This window comes from Dendrobates tinctorius, unplaced genomic scaffold (assembly GCF_039654945.1).
Source record: "Dendrobates tinctorius isolate UK_male_01 unplaced genomic scaffold, ASM3965494v1 ptg000060l, whole genome shotgun sequence".
Classification (NCBI taxonomy): Eukaryota; Metazoa; Chordata; class Amphibia; order Anura; family Dendrobatidae; genus Dendrobates; species Dendrobates tinctorius.
In genome coordinates this window covers 6,021,177-6,045,798 of record NW_027361728.1, presented here as the reverse complement: position 1 = coordinate 6,045,798, position 24,622 = coordinate 6,021,177, and the positions used below count along the sequence as shown (strand labels likewise).

General features: G+C 46.2%; 1 protein-coding gene across 1 annotated transcript in view; it reads left to right on the top strand.

Annotated features, from left to right (window-relative positions):
* LOC141092729 (probable cation-transporting ATPase 13A4) overlaps positions 1-24,622 on the top strand; it is a 328,264-nt gene that overhangs the window by 289,508 nt on the left and 14,134 nt on the right. The window contains exon 20 of the mRNA XM_073579122.1: positions 4,769-4,878. Coding sequence (XP_073435223.1) covers positions 4,769-4,878 — 110 coding nt within the window. The remainder of the gene's footprint in view (positions 1-4,768; positions 4,879-24,622) is intronic.

The following is a 24,622-nucleotide window of genomic DNA, read 5'->3' as shown; positions in this document are numbered from 1 at the left end:
GCAGCACCTTGCAACCTGTCCCTGGAGCGGTCCTTCATCGGACGACCTCAGACACGTCCCAGCTATCTGACAGCCAGGAAGCAACTTGCAGGTCAGCAACACGGACACTGGTGACCAGGAAGCTGGTCAATCAGGTGTTCCCCTGTCCCAGGTCTCTGCCACTGGTTATGCGGGCACTTCCCGCCAGCAGCAGAGGGCCTCGGACAGGTCTGTCTTGTCCAAGTTCATGCACTTGAGCGAGGTCTTTTATGCCAGCCTCAAGTCGCTGTCAGACAGAGTGGAAAGCGTTTTTTTTACCCATGGAACGCGGTTTTACCCACATGGAACACCGCTTCTACTCTGTCGACCAGACCTTGACCGGCTGGAGGCCGACCTCAACAGAACAGCGCACCATTTTTTCAGTAAAATTGAACGGGGCATGGCGGAACACCTTAGTCCTGAGCAGCAGCTGAATGTGTTGCAGGTCTGCAACACTGCTTACTTGCAGGCTGTGCAGCAGAATCGGTACGTGCAGCAGTCAGTGGTGTCATTTCCAACTGTGCCACCACAGACTCGCTTCCGACTTCTGCTGCATACCACTGCATGGCCACCTGCATTCCAAGCCAAGTCGGACACCACTACACCACACCAATGCCGAGTGCTGCTGGATACTCCACCCCCGCCACCACCATGGCAAGCGCTACTCCTGTCTGGAGCACCACCACCGCCACCGGTCAACCATCTTGGAGCACTAGCACCACAGAATCTGCTTGGGCCACTGCCACCTATTATCCTGTTCGGAGCACCGCCACGACTTCTCCGTCTAGGAGCGCCGCCACCACTCATCATCAATATAGGAGCACTGCCACCACTTCTCCTTCTAGGACCACCGCCACCACTCCTCATCATTCTAGGAGCACCGCCACCACTCCTCTTCATTTTAGAAGCACCACCACCACTTCTCCTCCTAGGAGCACCGCCACCACTTCTCCTCCTAGGAGCACTACCACCACTTCTCCTTCTTGGAGCACAGCCATCACTTCTCCTTCTAGGAGCATCGCCACCGCCACCACCGAGCATCAGAGGGGTAACCAACATTACCTCTTTTACCCATCAAGACCACGGTCCAGCAGCTCACGGCGGTCGAGCAATGTAAGGCGGTCACACGGTGGAAGTCAGTCCAGGCAGGAGACTCCTGCCCCAAAGAAGCAAAAAAACAAAATAATTTGTCCCTCCCCCCTCTCCTCCTAATGTGTCTCACCCTGCCTCCAGTTCCATCCCTGATCTCCCTTCCCCCACTACTTTCGTCACCCCTTCCCCTAGAACCCCTTCCTCAACTTCCAGCCGTTCCTCGTCTCTCCAAACCCCCAAAGTATCCCAATCTTCCCCCAATTGTCTTTCACAATAAAAACTTTTTTTTAAAATAAATGTGCAATTCTGCTTTCACCTAATACGGTTTCATTAATGTGTCTTTCGCCGCCTACACACACTGCGCCGTACACACACTGCACCATACACTTTGCATTTTTGACACCACATAGCTCCATTACTGAAACATGTTTCTTGTGTCAGTCCTGGAGATATTTGTAGTCAAAAACACAAATCTATGACTTGTATTTTCACCACCAGTCTCTTCAGTCTGCTAATATGGCACAGACTGAATAGAGGATGGTGTTGAGTGCAAGGCATATCTATTGTTACCTTGCCAGGTATCATGAAAAGTTATTTGAGGATGGTGTGTTTTTACCATCATCATTTAACTATTTGTGAGACAAGGCAAGGGGATTCTAGATATACCTTGTAATTAACCACATCCTCTATTCAGTGTGTGTTGAATAAACTGAGGAGATGATGGGGAAAATACACGTCATTTGTACAATACCCTGGCCTTGTATCATAAATATCACACCTGGGCAGGTGAATACACATGAGTTTTTACCTGCAGCGTCACTTCAGTCTGCATATATTTCAAGCAGACTGTAGCGATACTGCAGTTTAACTCATATGTGTATTCTCCTGCCCATGTGTGATAGCATTCTGAAGTTAGGATGCGTTAGTTTGGGTGACCTCACTTCAGCATGACACCAGGCCTGGGGATTGTAGAAGTTGTATAACCTTTATTATCTCTACAGTCTGCGTTCAAACTCAAGCCACAGTGGTAATCATACAAATAATATTTATAGTCACATGGTCAGGTGTCATAAAGAGTGACGGGTGCTAGTGCACCCCCAAATCACTATTTGTAACATCAGGCCAGGTGACACAAATATTAGTTGTATTATCTCCACCATCGCTGCAAATTGAACACAAACTGTAGAGATGAGAAAGGTCATACTACTTGTGTGTGTGTGTGTGTGTGTGTGTGTGTATAGTCACATGGTCAGGAGTACTAGTAAATTCATGATGCGCAAAACACAGCATCATGAATTCACTGGTACACTTGGCCAGTTGATTATTGTATTGGAGTGTAAAAACACAGAGTGCACTCGGTACAGGTATCAAAACAGGTTTATTATTAACATACACACAAGAAAACATTTTTACACCATTCCACCCGTCCTACATCTGAGATGAAGTAAGCCACAAGTTGGTCCCTCATTTGGCCAACTTCAATGGATGACCTGAGAGGGTGCTGAGTGAATTCAGGCAATGGGTTAGGAGCTGCATCATCGAGTTCAAAGTTCGGGCGCTCTTTAGCCATCACAAAATTATGTAGAACCACACAGGCCTTCACCACCTCATCCACTGTTTCCAATTTCAGATTAATGGCTGTTCCGAGAATGCACCATCTGGAGACAAGTATACCAAAGGCACACTCTACAGTTCTTCTGGCCCTGGTCAGCCTGTAATTAAAAATTTTTTTGGTGTGGTCCAAGTTCTGGCTGCAATAGGGTTTGAGCAAGTTTTGGCATATCTGGAATGCCTCATCCCCAACCTTTACAAATGGCTGTGGTGGACCTTCTGTGTTGGGAAGAGGCCGTGGCATGGGGAAATTGAAATGGTTTCCATACAACCTCCGGCCCATGTACGAGTTCTTAAAAGCCTGGGAGTCATTCCCACGGCCAAAGGCCCCAATGTTCACTGCAACAAACATACAGTCTGCATCCGCAATGGCCATGAGTACTGTAGAAAAGTTCTTTTTATAGTTATAGTACTTAGATCCAGTTCTTTTTGGTTTCATAATCCGGATGTGTTTATATCAACCACTCCCAAACAGTTGGGGAAATTGCAGACTGTCCAGAATTTTTCTGCTATTTCCATCCACTTTTCGGCAGTGGCATAAATTCAGGACAGAGAACGTTCCGCAAAGCCCGGCAGGTGTCCGCAACAATTCCCGACAAGGTGGATATTCCAATAAGGTACTGGAAGTGGAGTGAAGAGAGGCTCTCTCCAGTAGCCAGGAATCTGGGAAAACTGAGGCAGAACCAAAATTAATATTTATGTATATTGATTTTTAAAACAAAAAAAAAAAAAAAAAATACATGGCATAAAAATAATTCTGCAGCCTTTTGTTTACTACATGGCATAAAAATAATACTGCAGCCTTTTGTTTACTACATTGCAGAACAAGAATTCTGCCAGCTTTGAAATAGTAGATGTCACAACAAAGAAAATTATGCAGGCATTGGTTTTGCAATATTACGTACCGTAATGTGACCAGGAGCCATTCCTCAGGAGGAATCGAACGACGGAGCTGTGTGTGCAGTCTCCGGATGGCTTCTTGGACACGACCAAGCAAATCCATGAAGCTTTGTTGGGACATCCAGTTATAATCAGTAAATTTCTCCGGGTTTGCCTGGAGCTTGCTGTAGAGGGTGAGGTATGCTCAACGGCTCTCCCAGAGTTCAATAATCTGATGCATCCACAAACGCCGCCGCTGCCGTCTTCGCTGTCTCTCTCGCTCCCTTTGTTGATGGCAAGCAACTGCATAAGCCTGAGCCATTCTGATGTCCAGATCCAAGTTGAAGTGAAAACTCTTCCAGCGCAGATCCGTTTCACAAAGGAAAATGCAAGCCAATGTGAAGAATTCAGCTGTAAACAGGGTCTATATAAAGAATTCCCATAACACATGTCCACTGCTGTCCCATTGGTGGAGTCTGTTGCAAGAATTTTTCAAGGATTTTCCTCCAGTGAAATGTGACACCTAGACAACCCATGAGCATAAAAAATGCAAAAACATGGAAAAACGCTTGAAAACGCATACAAACACTGCATTTTTTGTCGTAATGCGCACGATGAAGCGACGAAAAGTCGCAGCGTTTACAAGCGTTTTTGCATGCATTTCATGTGCGCTTGAAACGCTGCGCAAAATGGCGCAAGTGTGAAACTAGCCTCATAGTTCATAAAATACGGTACTCTGCTGCTGCTGGTTCTGTCTGTGTGCTAAGTAAGGAATGCAGATCTGTCTCTGTGCTGTTCTGTGTATGGGAGACATCATACCACCAGCTCAGCGTCAATTGCAAACTAGGAATAGTGTTGTTATTCTTCATGTACACATGTGGGACAGCTTATTTTGAAAAGTTACTTGTCAGTAAAGTTATTATTTAAAGGGGTTGTACAGATTTATCATGAAAGTGTGCCATATGTAAATATAGAGGCATTTATGGATTACTTCAAGAGAATTAGGGGGTGATGTATCAGTGCAACAATTACAGATTAAGAATAATTAAGAATAATTAAGCTGCCCTCAATATCAACTGACACAAACAGCATGTGAGAGGAATATGGCACAACCTAAATATTCTGTAATAATCATCTTTCTGAATTAAACTTTGTCGTGTTTTTTCAGGCCTTAAAGGTGGCTCATGCTGGAATCTCATTATCAGAACTGGAGGCCTCTGTAGCTTCACCATTTACTTCAAAAATCCCTAATATTGAATGTGTGCCAAAACTGATCAAGTGAGTTTTACTAAAGTGAAGGCATCTAATAACTATAGAAAGTACCATTATAACAAGGATCATCCCAAATTTTCTGTATTGAGTTTACAGCCACTGTTTTGTGCTATTAAAAAAATTTAAACAATAGGTGTTCAATTTTACAAACTTAGCACAAACACAGTATTAGGCTAGCCAGTTCATAAGTTTTCAAGTCTCATTGATATTATATATTTTTTTTTACTTTACCTCAACTTTAGTGTGCAAACTTTAGTTATTTTTTTAATTGAATCACAATGGAATGATTTTTTTCCTCACCATGACATGATATCATGTTTTTTAACCCCTTTCTGACATCATAAATTACTCCCATCAGCCTACCCCTGCTGCTGCTAATAACAGTGACAGCAGGAGCGGCTGATAGGGGTATTCATCAGCCGCTGCCTCTACTATAAATAAATAAATAAATGATAAAAACAGCATGAAGAATAGAGGGGTCCCCATGCTGTTTTTTTTTTAATTTATTTAAAAAAAAATTTAAAATAATGGCATGGGGTCACCCCTATTTTTGACAACCAGCCCTGCTAAAGCTCACAGCTGGGGGCTGGCATTCTTAGGCTGGTAAGGGGCCTGTCATGTCGGACGCTATTCACACCACAGCGTCCGGCAGGCAGCGGTAGTTCCATCTCCGTCCACTATAGCCTCAGTGGCGCCGGCTTGATTTTACTCAGGTTATCGGGGGTTAATCTAGCTGGAAATCAGGTGGGATGTTTGGTCACGCCCACGGTCTTTAAATAGTCATGCTGGCCTATGGGCGTCGCCGATTATAGCTTGTGTTTTATGCCAAGTGGTTCCGGTCTGGAGAGGAGGTGTTGGAGAGAGAAATTTGTATCTGGTGGCGTATGATCCGTTGTTACTTTTTCGCCTTCCTATATTTGTGTTTTGTTTTGCCCTGATCATATTACGGTATTGTACTGTGTGTATGCGGCGCTGTGCGGTTTAAGTTCTCCCTGTCTGTCATTACTGTGTGGGCTTTGGTGGTTTGACGACTCACCGGGTGGAGGGTTCAGCTTAGGGCTGAGCAGGAGATAAGGAAAGGTTGGAGGCTCAGGCATTTGCACCATTAGCAAAAACCCTGGGTTGAGGGTCAGACAGGGTTTTCCCTAGTTGGAGGGACTCCGCAGGGGCCCCGGGTATTTCAGCCTTCTTTTGACCTAAGCCCCGCGTAACATTATAAACGGCTCACAATATTTTGGTAGTCCATGGATTCCATGACTTCCATAAACCGTCAGTTGGCGGCGCTGTCCTTAAAGGTCACCGAGTTGAAGGGGGCAGTTCAGCAGCAGGGACTGGTTGTAGCTAATGTGCAAGCGGCTTCTGCAGGTGCAGAGCCGAAGATTCCGCTGCCTGAACGATTTGCTGGGGAACGCAGCAAATTTGTCATCTTTCGGGAGGCCTGCAAGTTATACTTTCGCAGGCGCCCTGTCTCCTCAGGTAATGAGGCTCAGCGGGTGGGTCTGGTGTTATCATTACTGAGTGGGGACCCCCAAGCATGGGCGTTTTCCTTACCAGCTGACTCTGCTACGTTTCATTCGGTTGAGAATGTTTTTTCAGCACTCGGGCTCATTTATAATGATCCTGACAGTTTGGCTCTAGCGGAATCTAAAATCTGCGCCCTCCGTCAGGGGGAACGTATGGTGGAAGACTATTGTTCAGAATTTTGCCGTTGGGCAGTAGACACACAGTGGAACGACCCAGCGCTGCAGAGTCAGTTTATTCATGGGGTTTCAGGAAGAGTTAAACAGGCCCTCCTGATGTATGAGACTCCTGCATCGTTAGAGTCTGCCATGAGTTTGGTTATTCGTATTGATTGCCGTTTGCGTCAGGGGGCGCAGGAGACGCTGCCCCTGGGGGAAAACAGGGGTGCAAGTGTGGTTGCTGCAGATGAGCCCACGGAACCTATGCAAATCGCTGGGGTATCACATGCTAAGCGTCGCGTTCCTGGGTTCAGGAAGCAAGGCGCATGTTTTTACTGTGGTAAAAGAGATCATTATGTAAATGCCTGTCCTGTGCTACCTAAGAAAGTCGCACCGGCGGAAAACTGGTAAGCTCAGAGGGTATGGAGGAGGCCCAACTGAGCGTATGCATATCATCCCTGATGGTATCTCAATGTATGCTCGCTGCCAGGGTTATTATTGCGGGCAGAGACCTACCAATATCAGTGTTTGTGGATAGCGGTTCCACCACCAATCTCATGGATGAGGAGTTTGCACGCACGGCCGGTTTTAAGATCGAAAAATTCCCTCATCCTATTCGCATGGTTACCATTAATGCCGCTCCCCTCCCACAGGGGGAGATTACTGAGTTTGTAGCTGAGGTTAAACTCCACATTGGGGTCCTACATTCTGAGTGGGTTACATGTAGGGTACTCAATAATCTCCCAGCACAAATGGTCCTGGGTTTCCCATGGTTGTCCAAGCACAACCCGGTGATTGACTGGAGAACCCAGGACATAGTCCAGTGGAGTGGTTTCTGCCAGGAAAATTGCTTGGCCACATGTGTGTCCGCCGTGAAGTCCAGCCTTCCGGAGGCATTGCTGGATTTTGCGGACGTATTCTCTGAGAGGGGTTGCTCAGAACTACCTCCACATCGTACCTATGACTATGTGATTAGGTTAAAACCCCGGGGCCAAATTGCCAAAGGCTAGGATGTTTAGTATTTCTGGTCCGGAGCGACAAGCTCTCAAAGACTACATCACGGAGAGTCTAAGTAAAGGGCACATCCGGCCTTCATCCTCGCCTGTAGCAGCGGGGTTTTTCTACATTAAGAAGAAAGATGGAGGGTTACGCCCTTGTCTGGATTTCCGGGAGTTAAACCAGATTACGGTCTGTGATCCCTACCCGATGCCTCTGATCCCTGATTTGTTCAACCAGGTGGCTGGTGTGAAGTGGTTTTCCAAACTTGACCTCAGGGGGGCGTACAACCTCATAAGGGTCCGTCAGGGGGATGAGTGGAAGACGGTGTTTAATACCACTGAGGGTCATTTTGAAAGCCTAGTTATGCCATTTGGGTTGACAACCACGCCTGCTGTTTTCCAACATTTCATAATTGATGTATTCGCTCATGTGCTGGGGAAATTTGTGATTGTGTACCTGGATGATATCCTCATTTATTCGAGCGACCGGGACACTCATTTAGACCATGTCAGGCAGGTGTTACAGTTGCTCCATGAGAATAAGCTCTATGCTAAGCTTGAAAAATGCGTATTTTTTGTTCAGGAGTTGCCTTTTTTGGGATATATTGTGTTCGCCGCATGGTTTAAAATGGACGCCGCGAAGGTGCAAGCGGTGCTGCGATGGGAACGGCCTGATAATCTAAAAGCGCTCCAGCGGTTCCTTGGGTTTGCCAACTATTATAGGAAGTTTATTAAGAATTTTTCTACTATAGCCAAACCGCTCACGGACATGACGAGAAAAGGTACCAATCTTGCTATCTGGTCTGAGGATGCGGTGCGTGCATTTGAGCTTCTGAAAAACCGTTTTGCTTCAGCCCCCATTCTGGTGCAACCGGACGTATCTAAACCTTTTACTGTGGAGGTCGATGCATCTGAGGTGGCAGTGGGGGCAGTACTGTCACAGGGCTCATCCTTGAGCAATATGCGTCCATGCGCCTACTTCTCCAAGAAGCTGTCGCCTGCCGAATGGAATTACGATATCGGCAACAGGGAGTTGCTGGCCATCAAATTGGCTTTTGAGGAATGGCGACACTTCTTGGAGGGGGCGGCCCACCAGGTCACAGTCATCACCGACCATAAAAACCTCCTCTATCTGGAGTCGGCCAAGCGTCTGTCACCCAGGCAGGCTCGCTGGGCATTGTTTTTTACACGATTTAATTTTCTGGTGACTTACCGTCCTGGGGCTAAAAAAACCAAGGCGGATGCCTTGTCCAGGTGTTTTCTGGGGGGAGAACCTCGGGAAGATCCGGTACCCATCCTCCAGGAAGGTGTAGTGGTTTCGGCTCTCACGACTGAGGTAGAGGCGGAGATTGCCGAGGCCCAGGAGGAGGTACCGCCAGGACTTCCCGCTAACAAGTCATTCGTACCCCTTCATCTTCATCTTAAGGTGTTGGGGGAACACCACGACTCTGTCCTGGCTGGTCATCCAGGGGTTAGGGGCACCTTGGAGCTGGTATCGCGCCGCTTCTGGTGGCCAAAAATCCGGCAGGACGTGGTCTCGTACGTGGCAGCTTGCATCACGTGCGCCAGGGCCAAGTCACCCAGATCCCGTCCTGCTGGCACTCTACAGCCTCTGGGGGTACCTAGTAGGCCATGGACAGAAATCTCCATGGACTTTATCACGGACTTGCCTGCCTCGGCGGGGAACACGGTCATCCTGGTGGTGGTTGATCGATTTTCAAAGATGGCGCATTTTGTGTCGTTGCCTTCCTTGCCCAACGCGAAGACGTTGGCTCAGGTTTTTGTGTAGGAGGTGGTCAGACTACACGGAGTTCCGTCGGACATAGTGTCTGATAGGGGTACCCAGTTTGTGGCGAAGTTTTGGAAAGCTTTTTGCTCACGATTGGGGATCAAGTTGTCTCATTCGTCGGCGTTTCATCCGCAGTCAAATGGTCAAACTGAGCGCATGAACCAAAATCTGGAGCAGTATTTGCGATGTTTTGTGTCTGACAACCAAGAGGAGTGGTCGACATTCCTTCCCTTGGCCGAGTTCGCGTTAAATAATCACCGCCAAGAATCATCGGGAGAGTCTCCGTTCTTTTGTGTTTACGGGCACCATCCTCAATTTTGTACCTTGCGTCAGGGTAGCTCTGGGGGCGTCCCGGAGGAGGACCAGCTAGGAGTTCAACTATCATCGGTCTGGAGGAGTGTGAAACAGCAATTGCTGAGCATGAGTGCAAGGTACAAACGAGTGGCTGACGCTAGACGCGTGCCAGGTCCGGACCTATGTGTGGGTGATTGGGTGTGGTTAGCTACTAAAAACATAAAACTCAAAATTCCATCATTGAAATTGGGTCCAAGGTTTATTGGCCCTTTTAAGATTGCTGCCATCATTAACCCGGTTGCTTATCGGTTGGAACTTCCTGCAGTATACAAGATACACAACGTGTTTCACAGGGCTTTATTGAAAAAGGTGGTAGGCTCTGTGGACACGACGCCGATGCCACCTCCATTCATGGTGGATGGCGATTTAGAGTTTGAAGTCTCCAAGGTGGTGAACTCTCGAGTACTGCGCCATACTCTTCAGTATTTGGTACACTGGCGGGGGTATGGTCCGGAGGAGAAGTCTTGGGTACCAGCCACGGACATACATGCGGATCGGCTGGTCAGTTCGTTTCACCGCCGTCATCCGGACAAGCCGAGTCCTATGAGTCTTGAGGGCCCTTCACACCACAGCGTCCGGCAGGCAGCGGTAGTTCCATCTCCGTCCACTACAGCCTCAGTGGCGCCGGCTTGATTTTACTCAGGTTATCGGGGGTTAATCTAGCTGGAAATCAGGTGGGATGTTTGGTCACGCCCACAGTCTTTAAATAGTCGTGCTGGCCTATGGGCGTCGCTGATTATAGCTTGTGTTTTATGCCAAGTGGTTCCGGTCTGGAGAGGAGGTGTTGGAGAGAGAAATTCGTATCTGGTGGCGTATGATCTGTTGTTACTTTTTTGCCTTCCTATATTTGTGTTTTGTTTTGCCCTGTTCACATTACGGTATTGTCCTGTGTGTATGCAGCGCGGTGCGGTTTAAGTTCTCCCTGTCTGTCATTACTGTGTGGGCTTTGGTGGTTTGACGACTCACCGGGTGGAGGGTGGAGGGTTCAGCTTAGGGCTGAGCAGGAGATAAGGAAAGGTTGGAGGCTCAGGCATTTGCACCATTAGCAAAAACCCTGGGTTGAGGGTCAGACAGAGTTTTCCCTAGTTGGAGGGACTCCGCAGGGGCCCCGGGTATTTCAGCCTTCTTTTGACCTAAGCCCCGCGTAACAGGGCCATGGATATTGACCCCCCAGCCTAAAAATAGCAGCCTGCAGCTGCCCTGAAAAGGCACATCTATTAGATGTGCCAATTCTGGCTCTTTGCCCGGCACTTCCCACTAGCACTGTAGCGGTGGTAAGTGGGGTTCATATTCATGGGGTTGTATTATGAGAGCCGGCGCCGGGGAACAGTGCTTACTGTAACGTCTCTTCTTTTCCAGCGCCAATGTGTGTCACATGGATGACATCCATGTGTGTTATGCATATGCACGTATGCGTGACATTTTGTAGCCCGTTCAACATTAACCTCTTTACCCCCAGGGTGGTTTGCACGTTCATGACCGGGCCCATTTTTACAATTCTGACCACTGTCCCTTTATGAGGTAATAACTCTGAAATGCTTCCACGGATCCCACTGATTCTGACATTGTTTTCTCGTGACATATTGTACTTCATGTTAAATTTAACACAATCCAACATATTTACGAACATAAATTCATTTTCCAACCCGAAAATGAAATGTTCAATTATACCATGGAAATAGGACAACTCCCATGTAACTAACATAATCCTGCAGAGAGTAAGCAGAGTATAACGCTCAAATTCAAATCCGAAAAAGTAAATTGTGATGAAAAAATACAATCTTTATTGATGCATATATATAAAAAAGTCAAAGTGCATTAAAAGTACAATAGTTTGATCAGGAAGCGGTAATGACACAGAAGGAAAATGACAGCAGCATGAACAAAGTATTGCACATTGGTACACAAAGTGACCAACAATTCCCAGCAGAACAATGGCTCACTGAATTAATTGTGCCACAATAAATTTCAATCTTAGAATAAATGTGTGAGAAATAGAATGCAAAAACAGAATTCTAGCTAATAGGTAATACAGAGGGCACAGGGAGACATGTATTGCAAAAAGTAAAGTGCTTAGTGCAAGGATAAATGGAAAGTGCTTTAGTGACCATGCTTACCCATGTGGGGCATAAATCTGCTGCGTGTCAGGTCCCTAGCCCCAACACATGTTTCGCGCTGGGCTTCGTCAAGGGGCTTGTGTGTATTGCTGCATAATACACGGGGTTTAAAACCCCATATCTCAGCTGGCTGTAATTACCGCTGGCCAAAGGGCACATGAGAGGCAGATCCAGGGTTACAGGTTCGTCACGTCTGGCTGTCTCAGTCTGTGGGAGGGTCAAGAAGAAACGCTGTTCTCCTGACGTCACTGACACACCCCAGACTGTGATGACGCCTTCCTGAATGCCCACAAGACCACGAGTCTACCACGCATGAGTCTACCAGGAGAGGGGTAAGGGTGACCACAAAGGAAATAGATCGAATATACAAATCTAAAGGTTGCCCCGCAGTAAATCATGTAAACCGCCATATCAGCTTTAAGTTCATTGCTCATATCTGCATAGCGGTGGCCATTTTAGCTACCGGCACTAGTGTGGGCAAGAAGGGGAAAATGGGTAGGTAAGGGGATATATGTAACTTTTACAAAAACAAAACACCATTAAGTATACATTCCCCTAAGTCCGTCCTTATAAGAAGAATATATATATACAGCTTGTTCCACTTCCTGAAACGAGGGCATATGTTCTCATAATTTGTTTTTCCACATCAATGTCCATAATAAGTTGCCCACACAGATCCAGATGATATGTATAGGTCCCGAGTGATAGATGAATCCCCGTAGTGCACATCCAAAACATATTGTATTGATTAAAAATCTAAAAATAATAAAATAAAAATAGCAATAAATTAAAAACTAGATGTGTATTTCCTGAAGGAAGTACAGATAGTGCTTTGAAATGGTGCCTGGGCTTCCCCTTTAAGAGAGACTTGCCTGCTGCCCCTGCAAGACTTTTAACTCAGGATCTGTTTTAAGTGTGGGTGCCTCCAAGGAGTCACTTTGGCCTGTGGGGCCCCTCAGGGTCTGATTTGGTGGGTGGGGCCCCTCAGGGTCCGATTTGGTGGGCGGGGCCCCTCAGGGTCCAATTTGGTGGGTGGGGCCACTCTGGGTTCGATTTGGTGGGCGGGGCCCCTCAGGGTCCGATTTGGTGGGCGGGGCCCCTCATGTTCCGATTTGGTGGGCGGGGCCACTCTGGGTCCAATTTGGTGGGCGGGGCCACTCTGAGTCTGATTTGGTGGGCGGGGCCACTCTGCGTCCGATTTGGCGGGCGGGCCCCTCATGGTCCGATTTGGTGGACGGGCCACTCTGGGTCCGATTTGGTGGGTGGGGCCACTCTGGATCCGATTTGATGGGCGGGGCCACTCTGGGTTCGATTTGGAGGCCAGGGTGGCTCAGCCTCCGATTTGTAGACCAGGGTCGATCAGCCTCCGATTTGGAGGCCTGGGTGGCTTAGCCTCCGATTTGGAGGCCGTGTGCAATCAGCCTACGATTTGGAGCCTGGGGTCACTCAGCTTTCGATTTGGCGCGCCGGCCCTTTAACCCCTTTCCAACAATGGACGTACTATTCCGTCCATGTGACCAGGGACCTAAGTCCCAAGGACGGAATAGTACGTCTAGTGTGATCAGCGGCGCCCACGTGGTGAGCGCCGCTGATCGCGGCCGGGTGTCAGCTGATTATCACAGCTGACACCCGGCACACGTTAACCCCTTGCACACCGCGATCAAACATGATGGCGGTGTACCGGGGGTTAAAGGGAAGCATCGGCAGGGAGGGGGCTCCCTCCGTGCTTCCCTGAGCCCCCCACAGCAGCGCAATGTGCAGCGCTGCTGCGGGGGGCTCTTTCCCTGCAGGTCCACGGATCCAAGATGGTGACGGGGACCTTCGGGGCCTGCAGGGAGCTGGCTTCCTCAGTGCCTGCAAAGCGCAGGCATGAGGAAGTCTGCAGCAGTGCCTGTGACAGATCGCTGATCTGTGATGTGACAGATCAGCGATCTGTAACAGGACAGTGATGTCCCCCCTGGGACAACCTAATAAAGTTAAAAAAAAAAGTGTTAAAATAATTAAAAAAAAATAAAAAAAAAAATTCCCTAATAAATTTTTTGGAAATAAAAAAAAACAATAAAAGTGCACATATTTGGTATCGCCGCGTCCATAACGACCTGCCCTATAAAACTGTCCCATTAGTTAACCCCTTTAGCAAACCCCTTAAAAAATAAAAATAAAAAACGAAGCAAAAAATAATGATTTATTATCATACTGCCGAACAAAAAGTGCAATAACACGCGATCAAAAAGACACATATGAATATCCATGGTACCGCTGAAAACCTCATCTTGTCCCGCAAAAAACGAGACCTGACACAGCATCATCAGCAAATAGATAAAAAAGTTATAGCTCGCAGAATAAAGCAATGCAAAAATAATTATTTTTTATATAAAAATGTTTTTGTTGCATAAAACAGCCAAAACATAAAAAAATACATAAATTAGGTATCACTGTAACTGTATTGACCCGAAGAATAAAACCGCTTTATCAAGTTTACCACACGCAGAACGGTGTAAACGCACCCCCCAAAAGAAATTCATGAAACGCTGGTTTTTGTTCATTCTGCATCCTAAAAATCGGAATAAAGAATAAAAAGCGATCAAAAGATGTCACGTGCCCGAAAATGGTACCAATAAAAGCGATACGGAAAAATTATAGCTCTCAATATGTGGTGTGGGTCTTTTAGCGTGTGACAGCTGCCAAACATAAAAATCTGCTATAAATAGTAAATCAAACCCCCCGTTATTACCCCCTTAGTTAGGGAAAAATAATAAAATTAAAAGAAAATGTATTTATTTCCATTTTCCCATTAGGGTTAGGGTAAGGGTTAGGGCTAGGGTTAGGGCTGAGATTAGGGTTTGGGGTGTGTTGGGGTTAGGGTTGGAGTTAGAATTGGGGGTTTTCCACTGTTTGGGCACATCAGGTGCTCTCGAAACGCAACATGGCGTCTGATCTCAATTCCAGCCAATTCTGCGTTGAAAAAGTCAAATGGTGCTCCTTCCCTTCCAAGCTCTACCATGTGCCCAAACATTGTTTTACCCCCACATATGGGGTATCAGCCTACTCAGGACAAATTGCAAAACAACTTTTGGGGTCCAATTTCTCCTGTTGCCCTTAAGAAAATAAAAAATTGGGGAAAAAATATCATTTTAGTGGAAAAAAATATGATTTTTTATTTTCACGCCCGGGCATTATAAACTTCTGTGAAGCCCTTTGGGGTTCAAAGTGCTCACCAAACATCTAGATAAGTTCCTTAGGGGGTCTAGTTTCCAAAATGATGTCATTTGTGGGGGGTTTCCACTGTTTAGGTACATCAGGAGCTCTCCAAAGGCAACATGACACCCGCAGACCATTCCATCAAAGTCTGCACTCCAAAACGTCACTCCTTCCCTTCCGAGCCCCGACGTGTGCCCATACAGTAGTTTTCTCCCACATATGAGGTATCAGTGTACTCAGGACAAATTGGACAACAACTTTTGGGGTCCAATTTCTCCTGGTTCCCTTGGGAAAATAAAAAAATTGGGGACTAAATGATCATGTTTGTGGAAAAAATACGATTTTTTTATTTTCACGCCCGGGCATTATAAACTTTTGTGAAGCACTAGGGGCTTCAAAGTGCTCACCACACATCTAGATAAGTTCCATGGGGGGTCTAGTTTCCAAAATGGTGTCATTTGTGGGGGTTTCCACTGTTTTGGTACATCAGGGTGTTATGAACTCATTTTCTGCTCCACCAGTTGAGAGTTCTCCTTCCGTTCTCCCTCTGTTGGTGACAGGAGGTAGTGAGGTTGGTTTAAGTGGTGGTGATCTGCCACCTGATAAGGAGGATAACGATTGGATCTCTGGAGTATCAGACTGGATATAAGACAGTCAACGCCCTGTCCTGGTGCTGGTGATTCAGTCTGCTTCTCAGGTCTTGGACTTCAGCTCTCTTCCAGTCTTCTCAAGTTAAGTTTGTTTTTTGCTAATGTTCACACTTGCGCTTGTTGGTCAATTCAGTTTCTTGTGTGATCAACCTGCCTCTGCTGGGGCTATGCTGAATTTCCACTCCTATTTACCTGTATTTGCCAATCTAACTTTTTTGTCCCTTATTAGATTGTCCTCTTTTTGCTCTGTCTCAGAATATTTCAGAGTGCTGATATAGTGGGAGAAGTCTAGTGACTTCAGGGTTAATTTTGCTATCAGAAGTGTTGGACATTATTTTGGTAGGGTTTTTTGGTAGATTGCAGACAGTGTCTTTCCTTTCCTGTCCTTTCTAGTTAGTCGGGCCCCATCGTTTGCTCAGCCTATTTTCCTGCCTTTGTTTGTATTTTCATCTTGTTTCACCGTCAATACATGTGGGGGACTGTCTTTCCTTTGGGGTCTGCTCTGGGGCAGTTAGTTTTCCTCTTTTCCTGCTTTAGGCTTATGTAGCTCTCCGGTTGTGACGAGGCGTCTAGGACCATCGTAGGAACGCTCCACGACTGCTGCTAGTTGTGTGGTTAAGATCATGGATCTGCATTCTGCATAGTTACCAACCTCTCTGGTTTTCTGAGACTTAGCTTGTTGTTTTTTTTCCTCCTCGGTGACCCATTCATAACAGAATCACCAGCCATAAAGCAGATTCTAGAGTACTCAAAAGCAGGAAAGAATTGTTAATGAAAAAGAAAAAAAAAAGTGTCAGAATTTTTTTTTACTTATATTGTTTCCTCTTTTTCTCTGGGGCCATAGGAGGATTTTTTTTTTCCTTTCCTAATGGAGATTAAGCAACTGTCTGATCGTGTGGAGCAATTTGCTGCTGAAGTACAGGGAATTTCCACTTACTTTATTCAGTCACATGCTGCTGAACCAAAGATTCCTACTCCTGATGTGTTTTCTGGGGATCGGTCTAAATTTCTGAATTTTAAGAATAATTGTAAATTATTTCTTGCTTTGAAGCCTAACTCATCGGGGAGCTCTGTGCAGCAGGTTAAATTGTCATCTCCTTGCTGCGCGGCAATCCCCAAGATTGGGCTTTTTCTCTGACACCGGAAAATCCTATTCTGGCTAATGTGCATGCATTTTTTAAGGCCTTGGGGTTGTTTTATGATGAACCTAATGCCGTTGATCAAGCTGAGAGAACCCTGTTGGCATTAGACCAGGGTCAGGATCCTGCAGAGTTGTACTGTCAAAAATTCCGAAAGTGGGCGGTCCTTACTACATGGAATGATAGTGCACTGGCAGCTCTCTTTCGGAAAGGTTTGTCAGAGACCGTAAAAGATGTTATGGTGGGATTTCCTGTTCCCTCTGGTCTGGATGACTCTATTTAATTAACCATTCAAGTTGATTGACGTTTACGTGAACGTAAAACTACACGGGAGGCGCTGCCACCTTTTGAACAAATGTCTGAACCTATGCAATGTGATGGGGTTTTGTCTAGGGCGCAACGTCAGGAGTTTAGAAGGTGTAATAAGCAGTGTTTTTTCTGTGGAGATGCCTCTCATACTATTTCTGTCTGCCCTAAAAGAGACAAATGTTTTGCGCACACATTTGCTGTGGGCAGTATACAAAATAAGTTCCTTTTGGCAATTACTCTGATCTGCTCCTTGTCCGCATTTTCCACTAAGGCTTTTGTGGATTCAGGAGCAGCTCTGAATCTGATGGATTTGGACTTTGCTAAACGTTGTGGTTTGTCCATGACGCCTCTGCAGATGCCTATTCCTTTGAGGGGTATTGATGCCACTCCTTTGGAGGAGAATAAACCTCAGTTTTGGACCCAGATGATAATGCGAGTTGCCCCAGACCACCAAGAAAATTGTAAATTTTTGGTGCTGCATAATTTACATGATACTATTGTTCTGGGGTTCCCCTGGTTGCAAACTCATAACCCAGTTTTGAATTGGAAATCTGTGTCTGTGGTGAGTTGGGGTTGTCAGTGTGTTCTTAGGGACGCTCCTGTTTTCTCCACCTCTCCTCAGTCTCATGATATTCCTGATTATCTGGCTAATTTCTCTGATGTATTTAGTGAGAGTAAGTCTGCGTCTTTGCCTCCTCATAGGAGTTATGACTATGCAATTGAGTTGATGCCTGGGTGTAAATTTCCCAAGGGTCGACTTTACAACTTATCTGTACCTGAAAATGATGCTATGCGATCCTATATTAAGGAGTCGTTGGAGAAGGGTCATATTAGACCATCCTCATCACCTTTAGGCGCTGTTTTTTTTGTGGCCAAGAAAGATGGTTCATTATGACCGTGTATTGATTATCGTTCCCTTAACAAGATGACGGTTAAATATCAGTACCCGTTACCTCTGATGTCTGATTTATTCTCCAGAGTTAAGAATGCCTGCTGATTTGCTAAGCTTGACCTCAGGGGGGCGTATAATCTTATTCGCATCAAGCACGGGGATGAATGGAAGACGGCGTTTAATACTCCGGAGGGACATTTTGAGTACCTGGTGATGCCTTTTGGGCTCTCTAATGCCCCTTCTGTCTTCCAGTCCTTTATGAATGATATTTTCCGAGACTTTGTGGATAAGTTTTTGATCATCTATCTGGATGATATTTTGATCTTTTCTAGTGATTGGGATTCCCATGTGGAACATGTCCGGACTGTGTTCCGGATTTTGAGGGAGAATTCCCTGTTTGTTAAAGGATCGAAGTGCCTCTTTGGTGTACAGAGGATTTCATTTTTGGGATTTATCTTGTCTCCATCGACTATTGAAATGGACCCGGCAAAGGTACAGGCCATTTATAATTGGGTTCAGCCTGCTTCTTTGAAGGCTCTCCAGAAGTTTTTGGGTTTTTCTAATTTCTATCGTAAATTTATAGGTAATTTTTCTAGTACTGTCAAACCACTGACTGATCTGACCAAGAAGGGAGCTGATGTTCTGAATTGGTCTCCTGAGGCTGTCTCAGCATTTCAGGAGCTTAAGCGGAGATTTACTTCAGCTCCAGTTTTACGGCAACCTGATGTCTCACTTCCATTTCAAGTGGAGGTAGACGCTTCTGAGATTGGTGCAGGAGCTGTTTTGTCCCAAAAAGACCCTGTGACTTCTAAGATGAATCCCTGTGCCTTCTTTTCTCGAAAGTCTTCCCCATCTGAACGCAACTATGACGTGGGGAATCGGGAATTGTTGGCCATGAAATGGGCATTTGAGGAGTGGAGACATTGGTTGGAGGGAGCTAGACATCAATTTGTGGTCCTCACCGATCACAAGAATCTGATTTATCTGGAGTCGGCCAAACGCTTGCATCCTAGACAGGCTTGATGGGCCTTGTTTTTCACGCGTTTTAATTTTGTGGTCTCTTTTCTTCCAGGCACTAAGAATGTTAAGGCAGACACCCTTTCTAGGAGTTTCTTTGCTGATTTTCTTAATGTGACCGAGCCTACTACTATCCTAGGTGAGGGGGTAGTTCTTTCTGCCATTTCGCCCGATTTGAGACGCGCCCTGGAGGAATTTCAGGAGGATAAACCTGAGCGCTGCCCTATGGGAAGATTGTATGTTCCTGACCAGTGGAGTAAGAGCAAAAACCAAGGAGAAAGCAGTCAAAAGATCCATAAAATGTAATATTTTATTAAATAATGTTTAGGAAGACATATATATATATATTTTTATTATGGACATACAGTGTATTGATAGGGAGGAACAGAAGTTACGGACATAAAGTGGTCATAAGACCAGCCACACTGCAATGGTAGTTACAAAATACTGATAGTAAGTCAGAGACACATAGAAAAATAATGATTTTATAGCAAGGAGTGTTGTAGAAACATCACCATGTAGCAAGTGCTACTGCCCTTACATAGATTACAAAAGTTCCCTGATAGTTAAACATACATTGTAACCCAAGCGATGCACAAAGAGCAACGCAAATAAAGTAGCTCATAGCTACATGCATGTACCTGGAAACAGTGGTGGCAGTGGGGTCGTTCCAGTCCCCGACGCGCGTTTCGGAGCCAAAGGACTCCTGCTCTCGTTCTAGTGGGTTGCTGATGCCCCTGCCGGTGCCCAAGAGGCCATGGACCCATATCTCAATGGATTTTATTTCTGATCTTCCTGTCTCTCAGAGATTGACTGTTATCTGGGTGATTTGTGATAGATTTTCGAAGATGGTCCATCTTGTACCACTCCCAAAATTGCCATCTTCTGAGTTGGTACCCTTGTTTTTACAACACGTGGTTCAGTTGCACTGGATTCCTGAGGACATTGTGTCCGATAGAGGGGTCCAGTTTGTTTCCAGATTCTGGAAAGCCTTTTGTTCCAATCTGGGAATTCAGTTATCCTTCTCCTCTGCGTTTTATTCCCAGACCAATGGGCAGACTGAGAGAACAAACCAGACCCTTGAGTCTTATTTAAGATGTTTTATATCTGCTGATCAAGATGATTGGGTCTCATTTTTGCCCTTGGCAGAATTTGCGCTGAACAATAGAGCTCGTTCTGCCACTTTGATGTCACCCTTTTTCTGTAATTTTGGATTTCATCCTTGATTCTCTTCAGGGCAAGTGGAATCTTTGTCCTGCCCAGGTGTGGACACTGTGGTTGTGAGAATGCAGCAGATATGGGACCAAGTCGTGGATAAGTTGTCACTCTCTCTGGAAAAGGCCCAGCATTTTTCCAACCGGCACAGGACCATTGGTCCCAGGTTTAAAGTGGGTGATATGGTTTGGTTGTCGTCTAAGAATATTCCTATGAAGGTTGCATCTCCAAAATTTAAGCCAAGATTTATTGGACCTTATAAGATTGTGAAGATTCTTAATCCTGTTTCTTTTCGATTGGCTTTTCCAGTTACATTCAAACTTCATAACGTATTTCACAAGTCACTGTTGAAGAGGTTTGTTGAGCCAGTAGTTCCTGTGGCGGCACCTCCTGACCCTGTATTGGTTAAAGGCAATGTGGAATATGAGGTAGAGAAAATATTTGATTCACGTTTGGTTAGACGGAGACTCCAGTATTCAGTCAAATGGAAGGGTTATGGCCAGGAGGATAATTCTTGGGTCTCCGCCTCTGATATTCATGACAATAAATTGGTTTGTGCTTTTCACCGGGCCCATCCTGATTGGCCTGGTGGCGTGGATGAGGGTTCGGTGACCGCTCCTCAAGGGGGGGTACTGTTATGAATTCATTTTCTGCTCCACCAGTTGAGAGTTCTCCTTCCGTTCTCCCTCTGGTGGTGACAGGAGGTAGTGAGGTTGGTTTAAGTGGTGGTGATCTGCCACCTGATGAGGAGGATAACGATTGGATCTCTGGAGTATCAGACTGGATATAAGACAGCCGACGCCCTATCCTGGTGCTGGTGATTCAGTCTGCTTCTCAGGTCTTGGACTTCAGCTCTCTTCCCGTCTTCTCAAGTTAAGTTTGTTTTTTGCTAATGTTCACACTTGCGCTTGTTGGTCAATTCAGTTTCTTGTGTGATCAGCCTGCCCCTGCTGGGGCTATGCTGAATTTCCACTTCTATTTATCTGTATTTGCCAATCTGCCTTTTTTGTCCTTTATTAGATTGGCCTCTTTTTGCTCTGTCTCAGAATATTTCAGAGTGCTGATATAGTGGGAGAAATCTAGTGACTTCAGGGTTAATTTTGCTATCAGAAGAGTTGGACATTATTTTTGTAGTTTATTTTTGGCAGATTGCAGACAGTGTCTTTCCTTTCCTGTCCTTTCTAGTTAGTCGGGCCCCATCATTTGTTCAGCCTATTTTCCTGCCTTTGTTTGTATTTTCATCTTGTTTCACCGTCAATACATGTGGGGGGCTGTCTTTCCTTTGGGGTCTGCTCTGGGGCAGTTAGTTTTCCTCTTTTCCTGCTTTAGGCTTATGTAGCTCTCCGGTTGTGACGAGGCATCTAGGACCATCGTAGGAGCGCTCCACGACTGCTGCTAGTTGTGTGGTTAAGATCAGGGAGCTGCAATCTGCATAGTTACCAACTTCTCTGGTTTTCTGAGACTTAGCTTGTTGTTTTTTTTCCTCCTCGGTGACCCATTCATAACATCAGGGGCTTTTCAAACGCGACATGGTGTCCGATCTCAATTCCAGCCAAAAACGTCAAATGGTACTGCTTCCCTTCCGAGCTCTGCCATGTGCCCAAATAGTTGTTTACACCCACATATGAGGTATCAGCGTACTCAGGACAAATTGCACAATAACTTTTAGGGTCCTGTTACCCTTGGAAAAATAAGAATTGAGGGTGAATAGATAATTTTTGTGGACAAAATATGATTTTTTAATTGTACGGCTGTACGTTATAAACTTCTGTGAATCCCTTGGGGTTCAAAGTTCTCACCACACATCTAGATAAGTTCATTGGGGGGGTCTAGTTTCCAAAATGGTGTTATTTGTGGGGGTTTTCCACTGTTTTGGTACTTCAGGGGCTTTCCAAGCGCGACATGGTGTCCGATCTCAATTCCAGCCAAAAACGTCAAATGGCGCTGCTTCCCTTCCGAGCTTTGCCATGCGCCCAAATAGTCATTTACACCTACATATGGGGTATCAGCGTAATCAGGACAAATTGCACAATAACTTTTAGGGTCCTGTTACCCTTGGAAAATAAGAATTGAGGGTGAAAAGATAATTTTTGTTGAAAAAATATGATTTTTTAATTGTACGGCTGTACGTTATAAACTTCTGTGAAGCCCTTGGGGGTTCAAAGTTCTCACCACACATCTAGATAAGTTCCTTGGGGGGTCTAGTTTCCAAAATGGTGTCATTTGTGGGGGGTTTCCACTGTTTTGGTACATCAGGGGCTTTCCAAACGCAACATGGTGGGCGGGGCCATTCTGGGCCCGATTTGGTGGGCGAGGCCACTCTGGTTCCGATTTGGAGGCCAGGGTGGCTCAGCCTCCGATTTGTAGGCCAGGGTCGATCAGCCTCCGATTTGGAGGCCTGGGTGGCTTAGCCTCCGATTTGGAGGCTGGGGTCAATCAGCCTCCAATTTGGAGCCTGGGGTCATTCAGCTTCGATTTGGCGCGCCTGCCCTTTAAGACTCATTTCGGTTCACCGGCCCTTTTAGAATCACTTTGGCGCGTCTGCCCTTTAAGAGCCAGTTTGGCTCACTGGGCTTCTAAATCCACTTTGGCGCACATTCTCTCTCAGGGGCATGCGTCATGTGATGAAACTAGATTTGCATTCGTGCTGTGGGTTTCGCTTTAAGAGCTGAAATTATCTGGCAGAAACTGTGTCCTGCTGGGGTCATGTGAAGTTCGTAGGCGTTTGCATAGTAACTGGGTCTGCCTGCACATATCAATGAGCTTAAATGCCATTTGAATCGCCTCAGTGCATGTTTTTCCTGTGGCAACATTTTCCCATTGAAATGCATTGAGACAGTGCATTCCAATGACGGGAAAAAAAATTTCAAACGCAAATTGCGCAAAAACTACAAATCCGATTGACACGAAAAATACTTAGCACACGACTCGTGGACGCTGGCTTCAAATTGACACCTCAACGGAGTCTGTGCGTGTAGCTGTTTGGGCCACATTAATTGTGGAAATCAACTGAATAAGATGTGTATTTCCTGAAGGAAGTACAGATAGTGCTTTGAAATGGTGCCCGGGCTGCCCCTTTAAGAGAGACTTGCCTGCAGCCCCTGAAAGACTTTCAACTCAGGATCCGTTTTAACTGTGGGTGCCTCTCAGGGGTCACTTTGGCCTGTGGGGCCCCTCAGGGTCTGATTTGGTGGGCGGAGCCTTTCAGGGTCCGATTTGGTGGGCGGGGCCCCTTAGGGTTCGATTTGGTGGATGGGGCCCCTCAGGGTCCTATTTTGTGGCCGGGCCCCTCAGGGTGCGATTTTGTTAGGCGGGGCCCCTCAGGGTCTGATTTGGTGGGCGGGGCCACTCTGGGTCCGATTTGGTGAGCGGGGCCACTCTAGGTCCGATTTGGTGGGGGGGCCACTCTGGGTCTAATTTGGTGGGCGGGGCCATTCAGGGTCCGATTTGGTGGGCGGGCCCACTCTGGGTCTGATTTGGTGGGCAGGGCCACACTGGGTCCGATTTGGAGGCCAGGGTGGCTCAACCTCCGATTTGTAGGCCAGGGTCGATCAGCCTCCGATTTGGAGCCTGGGGTCACTCAGCTTTCAATTTGGTGCACCTGCCCTTTAAGAATCACTTAGGCGCATCCGCCATTTAAGAGCCAGTTTGGCGTACTGGGCTTCTAAATCCACTTTGGCGCACATTCTCTCTCAGGGGCATGCGTCATGTGATGAAGCTAGATTTGCATTTGTGCTGTGGGTTTCGCTTTAAGAGCTGATATTATCTGCCAGAAACTCTGTCCTGGAGGGGTCATGAAAAGTTCGTAGGTGTTGGCATAGTAACTGGGTGTGCCTGCGCATATCAATGAGCTTAACTGCCATTTGAATCGCCTCAGGGCATGTTTTCCCTATGGCAACATTTTCCCATTGAAATGCATTGAGGAAAATGTTTTTTCAAAAGCAAATTGTGCAAAAACTACAAATCCGATCGACACGAAAATTACTTAGCACACCACTCGTGGACGCTGGCTTCGAAACCACACCTCTACGGAGTCTGTGCATGTATCGGCTCGGGCTGCATTAATTGCGAAAAATCAACTGAATAATAATAATAAGAAGAAGCAGAAGAAGAATAAGTTAGCAGCGTTCGGATTACAAGATAGTGCTTTCTTCAAAGCACTATAACAAGAGAAACACAAAGAATGGGGTGTGTCAGTGACGTCAGGAGAACAGCGTTTCTCCTTGACCCTCCCACAGACTGAGACAGCCGGACGAAGCCCAGCGCAAAATGTACTTTGGGGCTAGGGACCTGACACACAGCAGATTTATGCCCCACATGGGTAAGCATGGTCACTACAGGACTTTCCATTTATCCTTGCACTAAGCACTTTATTTTTTACAATACATGT